The sequence below is a fragment of the Myzus persicae genome, unplaced genomic scaffold (genome assembly GCF_001856785.1).
Source record: "Myzus persicae strain clone G006 unplaced genomic scaffold, MPER_G0061.0, whole genome shotgun sequence".
Taxonomy (NCBI): Eukaryota; Metazoa; Arthropoda; class Insecta; order Hemiptera; family Aphididae; genus Myzus; species Myzus persicae.
Window position 1 is genome coordinate 24,838 of NW_019104120.1, and position 20,345 is coordinate 45,182.

At 29.0% G+C, this 20,345-nt stretch overlaps 2 protein-coding genes across 7 annotated transcripts; one reads left to right on the plus strand and one right to left on the minus strand.

The window, feature by feature from the left end:
- Positions 1 to 319: 319 nt before the first annotated feature.
- LOC111038939 lies at positions 320 to 15,388 on the minus strand. Of its 6 annotated transcripts, XM_022322203.1 has the most exons (16): positions 15,139 to 15,388; positions 14,506 to 14,765; positions 13,306 to 13,576; positions 12,532 to 12,777; positions 11,607 to 11,778; positions 7,686 to 7,827; positions 6,267 to 7,166; positions 5,221 to 5,418; positions 4,929 to 5,146; positions 4,563 to 4,830; positions 4,196 to 4,435; positions 3,958 to 4,131; positions 3,636 to 3,889; positions 3,281 to 3,533; positions 2,043 to 2,236; positions 320 to 1,979 (listed from the first exon to the last, which is right to left on the minus strand). In XM_022322203.1, the coding sequence occupies exons 2-16, from the start codon at positions 14,749 to 14,751 to the stop codon at positions 1,784 to 1,786; spliced, it is 3,972 nt and encodes a 1,323-aa protein (XP_022177895.1). In that variant the 5' UTR covers positions 14,752 to 14,765; positions 15,139 to 15,388; the 3' UTR covers positions 320 to 1,783. The 6 variants fall into 6 exon arrangements, with proteins under 6 accessions (XP_022177895.1, XP_022177896.1, XP_022177897.1 ...); XM_022322204.1 differs by lacking the exons at positions 14,506 to 14,765; positions 15,139 to 15,388 and adding an exon at positions 13,633 to 14,499; XM_022322205.1 differs by lacking the exons at positions 14,506 to 14,765; positions 15,139 to 15,388 and adding an exon at positions 13,675 to 13,710.
- Positions 9,186 to 20,060, plus strand: LOC111038944 (glyoxalase domain-containing protein 4). The gene is made up of 8 exons (XM_022322214.1): positions 9,186 to 9,410; positions 16,781 to 16,980; positions 17,065 to 17,197; positions 17,257 to 17,306; positions 17,432 to 17,697; positions 18,770 to 18,925; positions 19,386 to 19,561; positions 19,675 to 20,060. The coding sequence occupies exons 3-8, from the start codon at positions 17,111 to 17,113 to the stop codon at positions 19,798 to 19,800; spliced, it is 861 nt and encodes a 286-aa protein (XP_022177906.1). The 5' UTR covers positions 9,186 to 9,410; positions 16,781 to 16,980; positions 17,065 to 17,110; the 3' UTR covers positions 19,801 to 20,060.
- The last annotated feature ends 285 nt before the right edge of the window (positions 20,061 to 20,345 follow it).

Sequence of the window (20,345 nt, forward strand, 5' to 3'; positions counted from 1 at the left end):
CCAGTTATGATTAGATCACTACTGTTGCCTAGGCTCTAGTCTTGGGTGTACCAATTAGAGGTTTTTCCATACACCCCTCCTTAACTATAAACATATATTTACAGTATTTTACACACATCAAATATAAATAAAAATAACAATATAAAATATTACTTGACTAGTGTTTTAGTTGTAGGTAATTTGATTTATAAAATAAATAGGTACATAAAAATTAATAAACGAAATAGCGAGGTATAATATGAAACGTAAAAAAAAAAAATAATAATAACCTGACATAAGCCTTTTATAATAAAACATATACAATATACATTTTATTCAATTACACATTATTTACAAAATATATGATTTAACATAATATTAGGTATATATTTAAATAGGTACCTAATATGTTTTTATGATTTATATGGACAGCCACCATTTACACAGCTCTAATCGATAAATATAAACAATATAGAAACAAATTAACAGACTTAATTAAAAAACAGAAACTTGAATTTTATGATGAAATTGTTAAAAAAAACAGTAGAAATCCAAAAAGTTATGGTCAACTATAAAAGAAATAACAAACCAACCTCAATACCGTTCTCAAAATTATAAAATTAATATAAACAACTCAATACACGATTCAAGCAACAATCCCTTTCTAGTAGGAAACACTTTTCACAAATATTTCACCAATATGAGAAATTCGAGTACTGTAATCTCTAACTCAACTACTAATGAAATTATAGTGGCGTTAACTAAATCCATCTATAACCAGTCACTATATCTTAGAACAGCGGTTCCGCACCGTGGGGAATTTAGAGTCTGCTCGGGGAGGGGAGGGGAATATAGTGATGATGGAATTACGAAACTAATTATGTTATTTTACTATGTGTAAAATTGAAATCACTATATTAGTTTTCAGATTGTCGGGCATCGATAACAATTATATATTAGGTATAACCACAGAAAAGATTAAATTTAATCTATTCTTTGGTAGGTGTACCTAACGATTGAGTCGATAGGCCTTTTCTCATTTAATCTAATATTCATAGATACAAAGCTTGATTCACATCATTAAATTTACTTATATTATTTATACTTTATGTTAATTTTTTTTGTTTTTATATTAAATTTTTTTTTTCTTGTACTTAATATTATTACTTCGCAAGTTGATTTATAATACATTTTTAAAATGATGAAAAAAATAATAAAAGTAAATAGTTGTATACTGTATAGGTACTGTATACTATGTTATTTTGAGTGTTTTATTTGTACCGCTCACAAAAAAAATTCACCTAAACTCTAATTTAAAGGGATGTTTAGGAAATTTTAGTAAATTTACAAGGGGGGCGTAGAATGAAAAAGGTTGGGAACTGCTGTCTTGGAAAGATGACTAAGCTAGAAATCCTGGAAATTATTTCTAACATGAGAGGTGATTCATCCTCAAGTAAAGATGGATTTTCAATAAATATAATAAAAAAAATAAAAAAAAATAAAGGAACATATATGAGAGATTATATTGATTCTTTTTCAATTCCTGAGACGAACCTGCTCCAGTGCTCCAGAAAATATAACATATACACATAGTTTTAGATCACATGTCACTACAATAAATTTAACTTTCGTGTATCATATTTAAAACAAATTGTATAAAACTTCAATATAAAGTATCTTTAATGTATCGTTAGAAACGCCAATAACCATAACAGCAGAGCCTGAGGCAACTGAAAGGCAAAATGTTAGTAAGCAATAATTGGAAAGTGCGTGTATATACTATATACGCATAATATTTTCATTATTAGTATTTCCATGTATTTAATGGATATATGTCAACCAAACTGTCTTTAATAAGTGATTTTAAAATAGTTTTCAGGTTATTTTTAGTTGTTTTTGACATATTGTTTTGATGGTTTTGTTTTGAATTTCTCAACTGATGGTAATATAATGATGGCTTGGATTCGATTTCTCTTGAACAAATTTTATCTACAACATCCCTGCGATAGTTGGGCAACCATATTAAATCACTGTTTTTTTTAATTATAAATTGATCAATTTACCATAGGATGTTTTGAAAGTTATCCGAACAGTCCAATTTTTGTTTCATAATCCTTTTCTCTTGTTGAAAATTGTGCTTTTTAATGTTATTATTTGCTTCATTTATCCATTTACTATATTCATCGATTATTCTGACGTACACATATAGTACTAGATGTTTTTCTTGTGGCTGTTTTTCTATTTTCATGTTTAATTTCTAAAAACATTTCATTATAGGTAGGTATATTTTGCAGACTTATGGTTTTTTACTTTCATAGTTTCATTTTATGGTAGGTACTAGATAAATATGTAAAATTATAATTAAAATCTGTATATTAATGATACACATACCTACATCCATTTTATATTTATATCTATTGAGACAAGGCACAAGAAGATGCCACTCAAAAAAAACTTTTCTAGAGAGAACAATTACAATCAAGTTATACTGCCATAATTAGAAACTACATTTATATGCGATAGAAGTATAGAACGATAAAGAAGTCAATGCCTATTAGTATTATTTATTTTTTCATACTTAATATTATACTCGACTGTCAAAATATTCAGACTAATTTTGAGCTATATTATATCACTTCTATATAAGTACCTATAGGTGTTTAACACTGTGCTATGGTCTGCGGTAATTATATGCGTGCTTTTGGTAGTAAATATTAATATAATATGTTATGCATTAATGCGATTTTTTACTTTTGGGCCAAAATGAGTACATGCTATAAAAATAAATTACTTACAGTAAACTTAAAAATATAAGTTATAACTGAACTATAAAAAATAAAATATCATTAGAAATAGAGGCTGACATATAGGTAACTTTTACCGCTTAAAATCATTTATAGATACCTGCTTGGCTGCTATATTCAATAAATTATCATTTATCAGTGAATTAAAATTTAAAGATCCATTATAGTGACCTACTCAATGATCAGATACAATCTCAATCTATACCTCGTAAATATATAGGTACAGCAGAGCGACTTCACCGGTTTTTTAATGTTTATTACGTATGTGGTATATGTAGATTACAGAAGTACATATTGTACATTATGTGTTAATATTTAATTGTCATCAATAATTTAATTAATCTTTTTTGTTATTATATAAATACTAAAATACATCGAACATAGGTACATTTATTTATTTGTTTAATTTGATAAGATGAGTGAACATTTTGTGGGCAAAATAAAAATAAAAATTGAAATAAAATTATATTTTAAAGATAGCTATTTAAAATTCTTACTGATTTATAATTGCCACATTCGTCAATTCTAAAATATCCTTCAAGTCTCTCTTTATTTATATTATAGTTTCTTAACGACCGTTCATAATTTTCAATTTGAGAAACAAACTTATAGCTAATATTTAACATTATTGTTAAGATAGCTGGCTCATTATAACTGGTAATGGATATTTCAAATACTTGACTTCCATATTTTTTTAAATGTCCTTTAAGTGGACATATTTTAGCCGTTAAAATTGTGTCAATCGTACACCTATATCACATTATTTTAATATTTTAAATTTTTATTATTATTCTTATACATATTACTTTTGAAATTTTTCCTACCTATATCAAGTAAATAAGAAAATCATACTTTTTCCACTCGTAAATAATTTCTTCGTCACTGTTGTTATACAGACAAAACAAGGATTCAGTATTTGATAGTGTGAATATTGGTGTAAGTATTATATTTTCTGTTGATAAAAATATTTGTCTATCATTTAGGATAGGTAAAAATGATGACAAGCCATGTCCTGGTGAAATAGTGGTTCTAGTATAAGATTCCCCTTGTCCTAAAAGGGTTATTTGGCGTCTGTAATAATTGTTTGTTAGTAGCATTATTGTAGCCTATAAAAATATAATTTTATTTATTTGAAATATTTTTAGTTTCATTAAATTATTTTTTTTTAAACTACCTCAAACGCACATAGTCTGTTCGGTGAAAATACAAATAGTATTGGATTTACTGATTTCGGTTTGAATACTCCACTTGGGTTTAAACAACGGAAATATGGATGCGCGGGTGTTAATGAATCGTCAATTATTGAATATGTTACATTACAATCATTGCTATTATACATCCAAAAAGCCTGCAAAGTATAAATAATTATTATACTATTATTAATCATATAATGATATAATGTCATAATGAACTTGTGCTGGTGGATTAGGATGAGCTATGAATATTGGTACAAAATTGAATTCTAGTTGTCCGGTTGTTCCGTATTTTGGATCAAACGATATTAACCCGTCTTTAAACGTTTTAGGTTCTATTAACAATTCAGTGTTATAAAATAACGTTTTATAGACTCCAATTGACCATTTATAACTCAAATTAGTTGCTTCTTTACTTGTAGTATTTAATTCTACTTGCATTTTTGAAAAATTGTCCATCTAAAATTATCATTGTGATTGTCATAAGTACAAATGTACAATATATTAAATTGGATAACTGGGAATAAACTTATTACGTATTACGAAGGTAATATTAGTAACTACAATGAAATTTGTTTTGAATTACTTTCAAGTTTACAGTTGGAGTAATTCTAATACTCTTCTGGTGCGCACATTTATTGGAAAGAGTAATGCAGTTCTTATGTTTATTATTATTGTTTTTGTTTTCCAATGTACATTTTATGCATTCTTTGTATTTTATTTCCCAACTAATTGGTACTTTAGAATAATTAAATAACTGAACGTCAAAAGTGGTCGATTCAGAAATTACAGGTATAGTCCATATTAATGGTGATATATTTTTTCTATAAACTTCACCGAGTTCGTTGTTTAACCTGTAATCAGTTTTGTGCTGATATACAATAATATACCTATAAACTAGGTAGTGCACGTATGACCTCTCGGCTCTCTTGATAATCTGTGTTATAATTACTTTAGGCTATGAAAAAGTTTGTTCAAAGCCAATCTTCCGAAATAAGGTATAGAATCGTTAGATATTTTTAAGATTTTCAGTGCACACGTCATGACGTCCATACTGACCGTTATTGTATTTTCGTTTTCCGGATAAGATTCCACTTTAGGATCAAACTGTATGTTGACGAAAAACTTTTGAAATCCCAACTCCGTAGGGTATATAGATAAATCCATTTTCTAAAAATAATGTAGTATACAATTTTACGTTTGCAATCGCCGAGAATGTTAAAACTTAAAAACGATTAACGTACACACTGATTTTGCTGAGGCGTGAATCGAAAAGCTTGAGGATTTATTTTAAAAGTCGGTATAGGCCAAATCATAGAACTTGCTGAAGTTATAACAAATTTGATGTTTGCGTAAGAACGATTTGTATTTTCGATTATAAATCGTTGTGTTCGTTCCGTGTTAACTATCATATTGTTCAAATAACAATTTTCCGGTATTATCTAAAGTTAAATAAAGAAGATGTCGTTTAGAAGAAAGAATATGCTAATAATATGTAGGGGTGGGGGACTTTGCTACCTCAAAAGTATCAAAAGTATCTGTATGCTATTCGCTATCTTGAGAATAAAATACAAACATAAATCGGCCAAGATCTCAAACAGTTTAGGCATTAAGAAATCATGAATAACAAATAATTAAATAAATGGTGATGTTTTTTTCTAAAAAAAGCTATAAAATATACAACTCAACTTATTTAAACTTTTACAAGAAACCATTAGGTCTTTACAATTTATTGCTCAAACTTGCGAACACATTCATTGCTACTTATATGCTCAGTATAAAAAAGTTAAACAAGTTCACGTACTTACGTACAAGTAAACTAGGAAACACGTTTAATAATTCTTCTATTATATTGCACAGAAAATATTTGCATACTGATATCGAAAGAATTATAGATATATTTTCATCTAAAAATAGAAGTATTATACTAACAGCTATTAAAATTATTATTTATGCTTTTTTTAACGTCTAGTATATTTTATGGAAATATTTAATAAATAATAATATTTTATATCAAATATCCGCAGATTCATCTAAATTGTTTTGGTTTGATATTGGTAGGCTTGATATGAATTATTCTAAAAAAAATACTATGACCGATACCATGCTCTTCTAAGATATCAATTTATAATAAATATACATACCTATATGAAAATATTATTAAATAGGTAACGTAGAAATTTATCACTGTTCTTGACTTGTGGTTATTTTTCGTCCAAATGTTTTTAGAAAATATTTTGATAATTTAATATTTATTAACTTGATTGATGGTGACAATTTTTGAGCTCACCTTGAACCGCGTTCTGCATCCTGTGCCTTCGATGGTGACGGGTAGCGCGTTGACGATTTTAGGGTAGTCGTCGCGGTCGCACGTCAAATAGCAGGTCGCGTCGGCCGTGTACGTACAGTTTGTTGTCGGGCGGAACGACAACCGCAAGTCGCGTCTCTCGTTGGGTCCCAACTCGCCGACTAGCGCATCGAACGCAAATACGAACGGCCACGGCGTCGTCCTCTCCGCATCGAGCCATAGCATCGACGACAGTCGTCCAAACTTCGGCGGAGACGACATCGAAGAACTGATTGAATATACGTCATAGCTCAACAGACTTTCGTCGTCCTCTTCTGCAGGCGCAGCTTCCCCCTCCGTTACGGAGTACTCCGATTGGGAGTTATTTTCAGGTCCATCATGCTTTTCCGGTGTGGCATGCTTTTCCGCGTCCTTTTCCAATCCATCGTCATTTTCGGACCCCGTGTCCTTTTCCAATCCAGCGTCCTTTCCCGATCCGTCGTCCTTTTCCAATTCATCGTCCTTCTCCGATCCGTCGTCCTTCTCCGATCCATCGTCATTTTCCGATCCGTCGTCGATTTCCGGTTCGTCGTCGATTTCCGATTCCGTATAGTGTGCGTGTTCGACATCGATATCTTCCACATCAATTTCTTCCTCGCTCAACGAACCCCGCGAATAACGACGTTGGGTGGGCGGAACCTCCATCAGCTCGTTGTTTACCGAGTGATGTTGACTGCTCACTTCAATGCAGTACCGCAGCCTATGTCTGGTCGTATTAACTATCGGTACTAGCCCGTCCCGCATTTCGCACCCCACTTGGACGTCGTTGGGCACTTCCACTTGATTCCGCTCGCCGATCGTCACGCAACCGAATTCCGCGCTCGCGTAGATGTCTATGGTGACCTGTAACCGGAGGTTGTCACTTTCTTTCATAGAGTAATTGGACAGAGCATTACTCTAGGCTTTCTTTTAACCTTTTCCACTGCAACACTGAGTGTCACGATTTAGGCTTAAGGGGGTGGGGGGTGTAGTGAAAACGCTCGTTTAAGGCTTATTGGATCGTAAAAGCTATGGCCTCCTCATCCGCTATATAAAAAAACCAAATTGACGCAACCAACTTTTTAACGTAATCAATCAAAAATTGATTATGACATAGTACAGTTATTGAGTGTCGAAAGAAATTCTTTTAAAAGTCGGTTATTTATTTTATGTCATAACATTAAGTCCAAATTTTAAAATTTAAGTACCAAATTGATGAATTTATGATGATTATTATGAATTATGCAAATAAAATTGCTTATGACTCAATTAAAAATGGAGAGGTTGCTTCATCCACCCCTCACGGCTCACATAATATGGATACGTCACTGACATTGAAATTAGTATTAATATTAATAATTTTATATTTATATAGGTACTGACCGAATTATTTTTGATACCATCGAACACTACGCTCCACCGTTCGGCGTAAAGCGACTCTTTATTGCTCGTTTTCATGAGTTGAAACACTATGATTTGGTAATCGCTATTTATCATTCCCATCATGGGTTTTGCTAAGAACATTCTATAATGTAAACATTTGGGCATTTAGTGTTAGTGCTTCTGCTTCATAACTTTAACTCATAAGTCATAATGATTAATTAACATATTATAATGTGTATTGTGTATATTTACAAATTAAGAAATACATTGAGATAGAATTGAGCGAGGTATTAGATTTCAAAAACGTTTTAAAGTATCTTTAATCGTGATTCCAACTCTTTTAGTATATAATATGTGTCGATATAGTTTGCTCGTGGTAATAGACGAAATATATACATTGTTTTATGTATTTTAGAGGTGTAGAATATATGAGCACCTACACGTTTATCAGGTATAGACACCAAATGAATGCGTGGATCAGCAATAGGAATACGTCTTACAGTTACTCATGCTTATCGTAAGATGCGATTAAAATTTAAAGTGGATGAGTTATATCGAATGGATCTGTTTTCAGCCGTTATATCAATAGAGAGAAGAAGTAGACAGAAGTAACTATCACCACACTGATTCCTTAACTTGAATGTCAGTTTTATCGTGGATAAATAATATAATTATATTATATATAATTTTTTTTTAGATACATTGGCGATCGACGATATCTGTAGCATAACTACCAAAAATGGAAGGGTCTGAATAGTTAGGCAGCTAGAAAATGACTCAAGTGACAACTGACAAGTACCTACTGGCTTACCTATATAGTTCCCAGCTAGGTACATCAAATGCAATGCAGACAGCTAGAAGAAACTAGTAACTACTGCATTTTATTGTCTAATGCCTGTAAATAGTGACATGGTTAGAAAAATAGGTACCTACGACCTACCTATGCATACTTAGCATTGAAATTATTTATGATTTAATATTTGTATAGGAATGTAATATGATTATACCTGTGATCTGGATTCTGGATGGTGAATGCTTCGAGGCCCCCCTGTTTGATTATATATAGGTATCTAGAACCATTTGTAGTAAGGTGACCAGCGGAGGAACTAAAAGTTTAACTGAGCACAGTCTTTGGATATGATTTTAAATCACTTATTATATAACATTCAAATAAATACTTATACTGACCCCCTCCCTTTCTAGGCAAAGATTAGAGAACACTGCTCAGATATAACGTGGATTAATTATAATGTAAATCACTAAATCCATGTTGCATATTTAGCATATAATAATAATAATAACAATAATAATTTATTGCTCTTTAATAATATCATAGAAATAATATTATGTATGTATTATGAATTATAATTAATACAATTTAAAAGTATCATTTTAATCTCTCAAATGGTCATACTGTTAAATTCTTTGATAAAACTCATATCTTTTATCTTATCATATTATTGTTGTTTTCTAACTAAAAAAGTTAGTAGTAAGTACTAAGTATTTTCTGGTAACTGTACTTTTCAGCTTTCATACTCAATGATTGTTTGAAGCTTTAGTAAAAATAAAAAATTAATTCAGATTTACCGCTTAACCGGTTATACTTAACATTTTTTAATTAGTACATTTACAATAAATCAAATAACAAGAGAATTCAGTTTCTTCAAGTTTTTTATTTTTAAAAGTTTTAGTCTTGCGTTTGGATCTGTGTCAAGTATTATTGAGGTAATTATTGATGTCGTTTTTTCAGTAATTTTCTTTTTTATTATTTATTAATTACTATTAAGGTAGAAAGGACCTGTATTCTAAAATATCGCCAAATAATGAATTTTTCTTTATAGCTGCTTTTTATTTATTTATTTATTTATGTACCTACCTATTTAAAATTAATTACAAGTATTTATTATTGAATATACTTATTTTATTTTATGTATTAGAGATTTTATTCCATGAATATTCTATAAATATATAAATAAACTATAAATTGCTGGAATTATTCACTTTTATCTCTCAAAATAGCATCTTTGTCTCTCTTCAAAATTAACCGACCACAGAGACCACTGAATCTCAGGAAAACCACATAACATAAGCTTATTTGTCGTTCACTTCATTATTTTTGTGGTAGTGTAAATTATGACATTGTAAAGTCCTCTGCCTTATTTACTATACATATTCTACTTTATATTGTTATTTTTTCTATTTTTGATTTTTGTCAATGTATTGTATTGGGTATTAAATTAAAAATAACCTGTTAATTATCACATTTTACATTATTGGCATTTGATTATGAAGGTTTCATTGTTAGCGAATTTATAAATGTTTGTAATTGAATATGAACTTGTACAAGATAAAAAAAAGAATGAATCGGTAGTGTTTAATAGTAAAATACTTAAATTTTAAAAAAACTCCATTGAATATTTCAAATAAAAATAATTTGCTACTGAGAAAATTATTTAAAAACTGGTAGGTACACAAATACTTCTCTACACTAGTTACTACTTCACATATTTAGGCTGTTGATTTTCAAACTTGTAATTTACCTATGTAAATGTTAATAGTAATACAGTTAATTCTATAATCAAATTAATTTATGGATCTTTTGCTTCTGCAAAACGTAAATTTGAAAATATGGGTTGAACATTTAATAGACCTCTGCCATAGTGAAAACATTTGTAAGTTTGTATGATTATAGTGGGCAATAGCATGGAACTACCAACTACAAATCTCCTATTTAATGAACTCGATTAGGTATAGTATTTGTTAAAACCAATCAGAATCTATACAGTTTAATATATTATCATGTTAAAATGTTAGTATAACTAATTTAATGTAGTTTCTGTGGCCTCTCAATAATTTTTTTTTCTCTATTACACACTGATCATTAAAACTTGAGACAAAAGTTGTAATTATTACTTCCCTATATATTAAACCGTACATAGTATATACCTATTAATTATTATGGTACCTACTTTGTCTTTATAGTTTATGTGGTTTATGGCTAAAAATTATGTTACTTGTTTTCAAAGATGTAAAAAGATAAAAAAAAAAGATATTAAAAGCTAATATTTTTAAATTTTGATAAAATGTAACAATAATTATACAATGATTTTATTATCACTTATTGTTATGTAATTTGAAAAATATTATAAAATTCAATTAGGGTATATCCCTCAAAAAGGAACATATATTTTGTATATTATGCTCCACTGATCACACCGTATACTAGAGAATATTTTACATTTGAATATATTAAGTTGTATTCTTTAATAACTTTATACAACCTAATTTTTTTTAAAGTACTATTAGATTTTATAGATTTTATTACATAAATAATACTAAATGTGGTTATTGTAAATTAATTAATGATTAATACATTTTTTTTAAATTCTAAATTTTCATTCTAATCAGTAATAATCTAATTGATAGTCAATCCATAGTTGATAGTTCACATCATGACTTCAGATCAGTGAACACAATAGAAACTCAAATTGTGACCTCGTAAAATTATATAATTTAATGTTTATGAGGTAAGTAATAAAAGACAATAAATGTGCACACTGTTATTTAGTGTTATCTATGTATACTTATTGTTTGTGTGGGTAGGTACGTCATGTAGGTACCTACATTAACCATCGGCAATTCGCATACAGCAATACAATTACAGTTGATAAAAATATTCTTCCAATTACTTTTTTTTTCAATTATTATTTTGAAAAATTGGCCGAAGTATTCTAGATTAATTCCAACCAATTTGATTAAAAAAATAATTTTTGCCATTGAAGAAATCACATTTAAGAATCACAAGTTAAATAAGTGGGGAGGAATTGAAATGAAATATTCTTTGAATTAATATGTATATTATTGTTCGGTACTTATCAATAATCAAAATATATGCACTATGCACTCTTTATTTTTACTTACGATTTATTAGGCGGTCGTAATTCAAACGTCGTTGGCACTCGAGCGACTCTTTTAATCAACAGCGTGGCAAATACGGGCTTCGAAGCCGGCACAGCCGGCGGCATTACTATCACACGGTTGCTGAGTTTACATGTGGATTTCCATCCGGTAAACCGATTTTCGGAACTATGGCCTGGATATCAGTACAATTTTATTTAAGAATAGAAACCTTTTCGATCAACATCGACAAAAGGGATTTGAATATTATATGTATAAAATGTGTATCTGAGTGATAAATTTAGTTCCAAGATACTCATTAATTCGGAAAACACTAACTTTTTCAAAATCATATTTTTTACACAATTTTATGTCTTAAAAAAAATATTTTTCCAATCGTTATCATATTTGATGTATTTACCTTTTTTAATGACAAAAAGCATTTTTAAATTCATTATTTCCAAATAGAATATTTTTAGGAGTACCTACTTCGATGCATGAAAATCGAATTTTATACTAGTAGCTTATGACTTATGAGTTATAAGTACTTAAAGTTTTGTTCGCGGAGCGGAATGGAGTGGTGTTACCATAGTACCTAGGTACAAAAATAGAATAGGTATATCCAATATTATTGTTCTATGGTGGTACTGTCAGGGTGCCCACAACATTTTAGTCAAATACTCTGCTTATCTAAACTTTAAATACCTTAACTAATAAACTTCTTGTCGAAAATTTGATTTGTATAGATCGGAAATATTCCGAATAATATTCTACTTTCGAATATGAAATTAAAAATGTATGTTGTCATTTCAAAATAGTTAGAAAATATAAGACTTTTTTAAGTTCTTTTGTATCGATTTAAAATTATGCAAAAGGAATATTTTCAAGAAGTTTGTGTTTTCTAAAATTATGAGTGTTTTATGTTTGATCACGCTTTCTATATGCGTACCGTTGGCCGTTATTGAAATGCTCATCGGAGCCACGTACGTAGGCTTCGGAAATGTGTCGTATCCAGTGAAACAATTCAACGGCCTGACAGGGTCGGCGGCCCCGAAATGAACGGTTGCTTCGAACTCAACAGAGTAAATATTCGAAACCATTTTTGGTCGAAACACGCATTTCAGCCTTTTCGTATCGTGGCTACCGATATAAAACTGTTTTGGACTTATCGCGAACGGGTTATCACTGCCGGGTTCTGTGTACAAGAAAGGACATAATATATACATTAGGTTATTGTTTAGGCCTAAGAACTTTAAGTTTATAGTGTAAATTGTCGTTAACCACGACTAGCCGTGTCGTTTACTACCAGGTCTCCCTGTAATTTGTGTTAGCGTTCAATATAATATCTTGTTTTCTATATTATGATTAACTTGAGAGTTGAGGGGCTAAAATATAAATATAAGTTCTATGTGATAAATTATTAAAACAAATTTATGATTCAGTTTTGATAGCCGCATATTCGTTTGTGATCGAAGAAAGTACTTTATGTCAAATATTTAAATGGATACATTGAAAATCATGCAAAAATGTATATTTTTGAAACATTTTACTGATTATTTTTATAACAGCGAACGCGCGTTTGAAAATGAAGTTTTGTAATAATTATTCGATATTATCCTTTGGATGTATGATATGTCATATGTGTAGATGTACTTGACTCTGCTGGACAGATTTGTGGTAATGGGTATACGACAATTTGCGACGAATATAATTAATGCTTAACCGTGAATCCAATTTATGCAAAGCGGCGTGTCGGAATCGTTGCGTACGTTAAAGGCTATGGTTTTTACATTCCTCACGTAACCAAATCGTAATTCTTTTGGTAATACTGTTACTTGGTGTTGTACGTCGTTCCTTGGGTGCTCGACGTCTTTAAAGTATTCGACGTATTTGTTTTCGGATTTCGGCATTGGTCCGAACGGTGACTTGAAGTACGAAAACGGATCCATCTTCATTGTACCAGAAAATGCGTATATGTCAACGTAAACAGGATGCTAGAACATAATATATGTTCTATTTTACAATATACGCTATGATGGGACCGACCAACAAGTTATGATTTTTGAATTTCTTCCGATCGGCGGTGACGTACCCTGTATTTGATGTATAATTATTTTTAGGTATATATAGAAGAGCACGATTATTTTTAAGTTTTAAAAGTACATTATAATAATTAGTAATGTGTCGCAGTGTGTCGCGGTCGTACGCTCAATCTGCGGAAACACACTGAGCGTACTCACCGGCCTGCGTTGCTAGCTCTCGGCTATAAAACTCCCGCAACAAAAGCCTTGCTACACATACATACGCGTTCCAACCAACCGTTCCCCCCACCAGTCCTGGCTAATGACCTTTGTAGTTGAAGCCTTAATTCTAATAAAAAAAAAAATAGTTAATAATAGTATAATAACTCTAGATATTTCGACACGTATGAATATAAATATAAAAATCGTTCAACAAAAATAATAGCTTATACCTGTGTTGTAAACTATGAGGTAAATTTAAATTATTTTTCATTATCTTATTGTTATTGTCAATATTTAGACTTTAGAATACATTTTTAAATGGCATCGTCTGATAAAAAAAATAACGTTTTATATACTTTTTCTTTCGATAACAATATAGTGCTATATTTAATTTAAATAATAATCCAACATTTTTTTGGTTTGATAAAATAATATATACCACCTAATGATTACGGTTAGTTTCCGTTAAACCATGAAAAACAAATTTCAAGTTTTTTAAGGTTTTCTATAAAAAATATTAAGTACTGAAATACCTAAATGTGTTCATATTATTATTATTATTAATTAATACTGCAATCAAAGGGCATTAGGACGGTACTATATCCTTTAGAAATGTAAGTGGCTATGTGACTACATGTAATATGGCCGCTATATAATAATTAATAATATATGGGTGTTACGTGGTATGCGATCAGAATGTAAAGCCGTTTGTAGTAATATCCAATTTGAACGGGTTTCAGTTCCAATTTGATCTGAACACGATTTTGGACCGTTCCAAACGACGGATTACATTTTATCGGGCAATTCGCCCAATCATATTGCACGTGATACTGTCCAGGCATTTTGGAACTGTTTATAAGGTTTACGGACTTGATAATTGGTCCATCTCCTCCTGATTGGCACATGAACACTTTGGTCGGTGACATTTTAACTGATGGACCTTAAATTAACAGGCAAATACAAATTGCATAATATCGGTAATTTTATAATATCTTCAGTTTAATAACTTTAGTAAAATAGGTTCCTACGATCCTACTATATATACGATTTATGCGTTTATTTATCGTATCATTAAAATATTAATATTGATATGTACGGTGCTGCACTGTTTTAACTATAGTGTATACCTAATTAAAATAGTGATATCATAGTTATGGTATATTCACCAATTTCATCATATTGTTTACGAAACCCATGATATTTGTTTAATATGTATTACACACCTGCGATTAAGTTTTCAATTCGTTATAATTTATGACTATAGTTCAATATTAAATATTTACTATTTAGACGTGACTAACTGCTGCTATTACCGTAACAACATCCCTGTACGCGTACTATGACTTTTTGTACTATCTCGACATCACTATGTTCACTTTTCAGTGATTTATCCTCTGCAAGTTCGCCATCAACCGTTTTAATTTGATCGTCTGTCGAAAATAATGTGAAGTACTCTAATGTATTTTGTACAGATTTCGGAGAAAATATAACAATAAAGGTCGCTTTTTTGTTTGGAAATATTCGTGGAGTTTTTGACGGCTCAAATTCGATGGAATCAGCCAAGTACATAGATTCATTATTATTTTTTACTTTAAATTTTGTGACCTTCTAAAAAATAAACAATGATAAATAATATTAATAAAGTGTACATTATTTCTTATCGATGTTCTCTTTTTGACATGTTAAGTAGGTAAATACATTTTGCATAAATTATAGGTTCCTAATATAAAAAATGTACCTATAATAGTTACTACTAACATAATGATAAATATAATTAAATACAAACATACTTATTTTTAATGTTTAAAAGTGAAATAATCATATATTATGTTGGTTCTTTCATTCGTTTTATGTCAAAAAACTCAATATTTTATCCAACTTTGAATTTAGAAAGATTTTGTGCAAAACCATTGAATAAATATTAAATATATAATGGTATATGATAATATATGAACATAGTAGTTTTTATAAATAACTGCAAAAAAATATGAACTTGCTTTTAAATCGTTGGTTATATCGATTGATCTTTTACGAACGGAACCAACTGGGACTGCACCAAAATCAATATTTATGAAATATTTGTTTGCGTTATCGTCATTTGTTTCAGACACTGAATGCATAATGATTTATTGATTTATGTTATACTGGGATTATTACTTATTAGTTATAATATACATTTAAGCCTCATTACGTCAGAGAACAATTAATTAATATTTTGGATTATTATTGTGAGGTTCCTAGACACTATATTCTGATTAAATTTAGAATAAACTACTTATGAATCGTCATAGAGATTATCATAATTATAAATATAGAATTAAAAAAATATTATAAGTTTGAAAAATAGTCTTGTTGATATATGATCACATTTTTTTCTAATAATGATATGGCGTGGGAACTACGCAATGTGTATTATTATTGAGTACATGATACATTATTAGTTATTTATTACGTTTGTTGGCTTACGCGCATCGTAACAGTGAAGTTAAACATTTTTTTTTTATTTGAAGTATCTAATTGAAATTTAAAATACACATAAAAAATATCCTTTTTCGAAGTAAATATAATTTAAAAAATGTTTAATTCTTATATCACTAAAGCGGCTAAGCTTTTTATTATGTAGTTTAATCCTTCGACCCAAGTCCTAAATCATAATTACACATATACACCGCTGGACATTTTGGTAATATATAGGTATATGTATAATAACGAAAAAATATATACAATTTTGGTGTACTCGGACCGTGTGGATAAATGTTATTTAATATTTACAATTTACATCTATATTGCTTTATAATTGCATAGATCTATTTTTAAATCTTAATATTTTGATTTTTCCATATTTATTTACTGAAAATAAGTACCTACCCGGTTTATACTGTTTATAGTTATCTAGGTACTTTTAGGTGTAAAGTATCACGAAAATATTTTGATGACGTATCATTTTAATTTCAGATTAACCTCAGCGAACCGGTTTGTCAGCGGATCCCCTCCAGTTTACTGTGTTCTGTGTTCAGTATTTGGTACTTACTACATAACTAGTAAAGTAGTAACAGTAACTATACTAACTTCTAGTTACCTACTACTATTATTATTATTCTACTTGCTACCATAATAGTAGGTACTTTAATAGTTAGTTTCCGTTCGATTTGAAAGTAAGTATTTTCGACGTTGTGTTTTGTGACGACATAAAAAAAATAAAATATTAAATTAAAAACTGTGGTATGTATTTTTCTTAGATTTTTCTTGTTGAATCAAAAGAATCTACTGATTGACTATATAAAGATGACTGGACGCGCATTACATTTCGTGTTCAAAATAGCCGAGAGAACGAAAACCATCAAGTTTTTTAGAGAACTCTTGGGAATGAAAGTAATTATTTTCTTAAAATGAACATGTTACTTCAATGTTTATTAACCATTTTTTCATAGATATTGAGGCATGAAGAATTCACTCAGGGCTGTGAGGCGGCATGCAATGGGTAGGTAATTTTTAGTCTAAGTGCATTATACATAATACAAGGTATTCATTATTCAATATTTAGTAGAAGATTATTTGTTATGCAATCAAGTACTTACATAATTTCTATCAATTCAATCCTTGTAGACCGTATGACAATCGTTGGAGTAAAACTATGATCGGATATGGACCAGAAGACACTCATTTTGTAATTGAACTTACCTACAACTATGGTGTTGATGATTACAAACTTGGAAATGATTTCCTTGGAATAACGATAAAATCTTCAAAAGTGTTAGAAAATGCTAAATCCCTCGGTTGGCCTGTTGAAGTCGAGGACAACACGTCTTATGTTGTAGCACCTGGAGGATATAAGTTTTATGTTATTGATGAACCTCAACCTGTTGATAAAGGTATGTATGTTAAACATTTTTAGGATTTATTTTAAAAGAAACTATTTAAAATACTTATATTATGGTCTATGATAAAATATAGTAATATTATTGTTCTAGATATAGTAGGATACCCATTTTCTGAATTTTATAGGATAAAGTGTTTTCAGATAAAAAGTCATAATTCATAAGTACTAGAAATTCAATAGATTAATGTAAAAAAAAAAAAACATTTAATACTTATATCATTTTAAATAAAAAAAACTAAATCATTGATAAGAAACATTTTATATTAAATTGATAAATTTGTTTATATTTAAATAATTTATACACAGCTAAATTGTTTAACTATTTAGTGTATACATTTTAACGATCACAGTTTTATGTGTTTCAAACTTTCAAATAATTTATAGATGTGATACTCATAAAACAGAAAAGCGTGTTAGCACTTCTAAGAACATTTTTACTTTTCCTAATATCTGAACATTATGATTTATAACTTATCATTTTTTAAATTTATTCATCATCTTGTGGTAAGGATTTTTTTTACTGGTTTTGGTAAATCTTTAGTATCTATAGTTTAATTGGCATTCTGCTGTATTATTATTGAACAATAAATCAACCAATCTGCCAATAACTACTATACAACAACTATTAATGCCTTAATAGTACATTATGTATGTTGTACAAGGGTATATATCAATTAAACTATATAAGCCATATATTTTATCGAATATTTTAATTTTAAGATCCTTTTTCCTTGTTATCTGATTCAACATCTTACAATTATTAACAAAGTATTTTATTCTTTTATTAGTTTTTTAAGAGTAATGTTAGTAATAGTACTATCATTAAATTTGTATTTTTAATTACACTAATACATCATACTAATTATACACTTTGTGAAGAACAGATGTTTTTCTTCATCTTAAAGATAATTATTATGAACAAAATTATGTAACTGTTTAAAACAAACTATTTGGTAAATTATTTATTGTATAGTTGTCTTTTATATTTCATAAAGAACTGAGTTTTATATTTTAAGTTGGGTGCATTCAAATTTTATATTAATAATCAAATTGTATTTTTCTAGATCCTGTTGTAAATGTCATGTTATCATCTACAAACTTGACGAAATCTATGAAATTTTGGAATGGCATACTTGGCTTAAAAATTTTCAATCAAAATGAATCTTTAATAGAATTAGGATTTGGCGATGATCAAGCTAAATTGAAATTAAGAGATATTGGTAATTTTTAATTATTGTTACTTTTTTTAAATTATTAGTTGAATGTTTATGTATAATATGAACATCAAAAAATTAATGGTTGTTTAGATGGGGTTTATTGACATGGAAACTACTGTACCAGCTTTGTTTTTCAACCTATATAGGCTAGGAGGACTCACACAGGAGTTTTGTATACCCTATAATTATATAGGGTTAGCATTAGTTAGATAAATAAAATATAGTTTTACAGATTATTCTTAGAGTTATCAAGAAACCTTTGAGATTTTTAGAACCATTTTAAAAAATATACCTTATACTTAATCCAATGCGCCACTGGTAGATTTTATATTTGTCATATAAATATTTGTCAAACATTGCCGTAATCTAGATTATACAAAAAAATTTTAATTCCTTAAAACTTTTGAAGTTATATAAATTAATGTTCAATTTTTTACATACAATACAATAATATAATTTTCAGGAGAGCCAATTAACCATGCAACAGGATATGGAAGAATAGCATTTGCAGTTCCTACATCTGAGTTAAAAAGTTATCAAGAAAATGCCATCAATAATCAATATAAAATTTTAACTCCTTTTGTAACCTTAGACACACCTGGAAAAGCTTCAGTGTCGGTGGTGATTTTTGCTGATCCTGTAAGTTTGATTGCCTCAGTGTATATTGAATTATTTTAATTAATAAATTGTTATTTTTTTTAATGAATGTTATATTGGAGTCCATGTGAAATAATCAACTTAAAATTTTTTAGGATGGACATGAAATATGTTTTGTTGGAGATAAAGAATTTCGTGAGCTATCTCAGTTTGATGCAAGTTCTGAAAAGCAGTTAGACAAATATATTGTTAAAGATGAAGCAAGAAAATTGAAAAATTAAATGTTTGTGATTACAACAATTCTTTTTTATTTGTGTTTCTAAATTTTGTATAACCAGCATACATTTATAGTTTTATATATTGTTATACATGAAATAGTATTAAAGATAATGGGTTAACTTATTTTTTAAATTATATAATATACATTACCTAATATAAAATATTGTTGATAATATGTATTGATATATTGAACATGACTCATCTAATTATTCTAAAATCTAAATGTAATGTTCAAAATAGATATGATATTTTGTGTTGGTCATTGGGTTCATTAATTTCACAGGCAAGAATGTTATTTATAGCAAAAAATAATAAGATTATTCATTTTCAGACATTTATAATTTATAACAAATTATATAAATATTTACATTTTTAATTGTTATGGAGTTTAAAAATCCCTGAAAATGTAATACAAGGTTCTTTATTCATATGTTGTTGATATACAATTAATAAAATATATCAAACATACATATTCACAAGATTTTTTTATACGCATTTGAAGTTAGAGTTTTGGCAAAAGTCGTTAAAATCAAGAAAATGTTCAAAT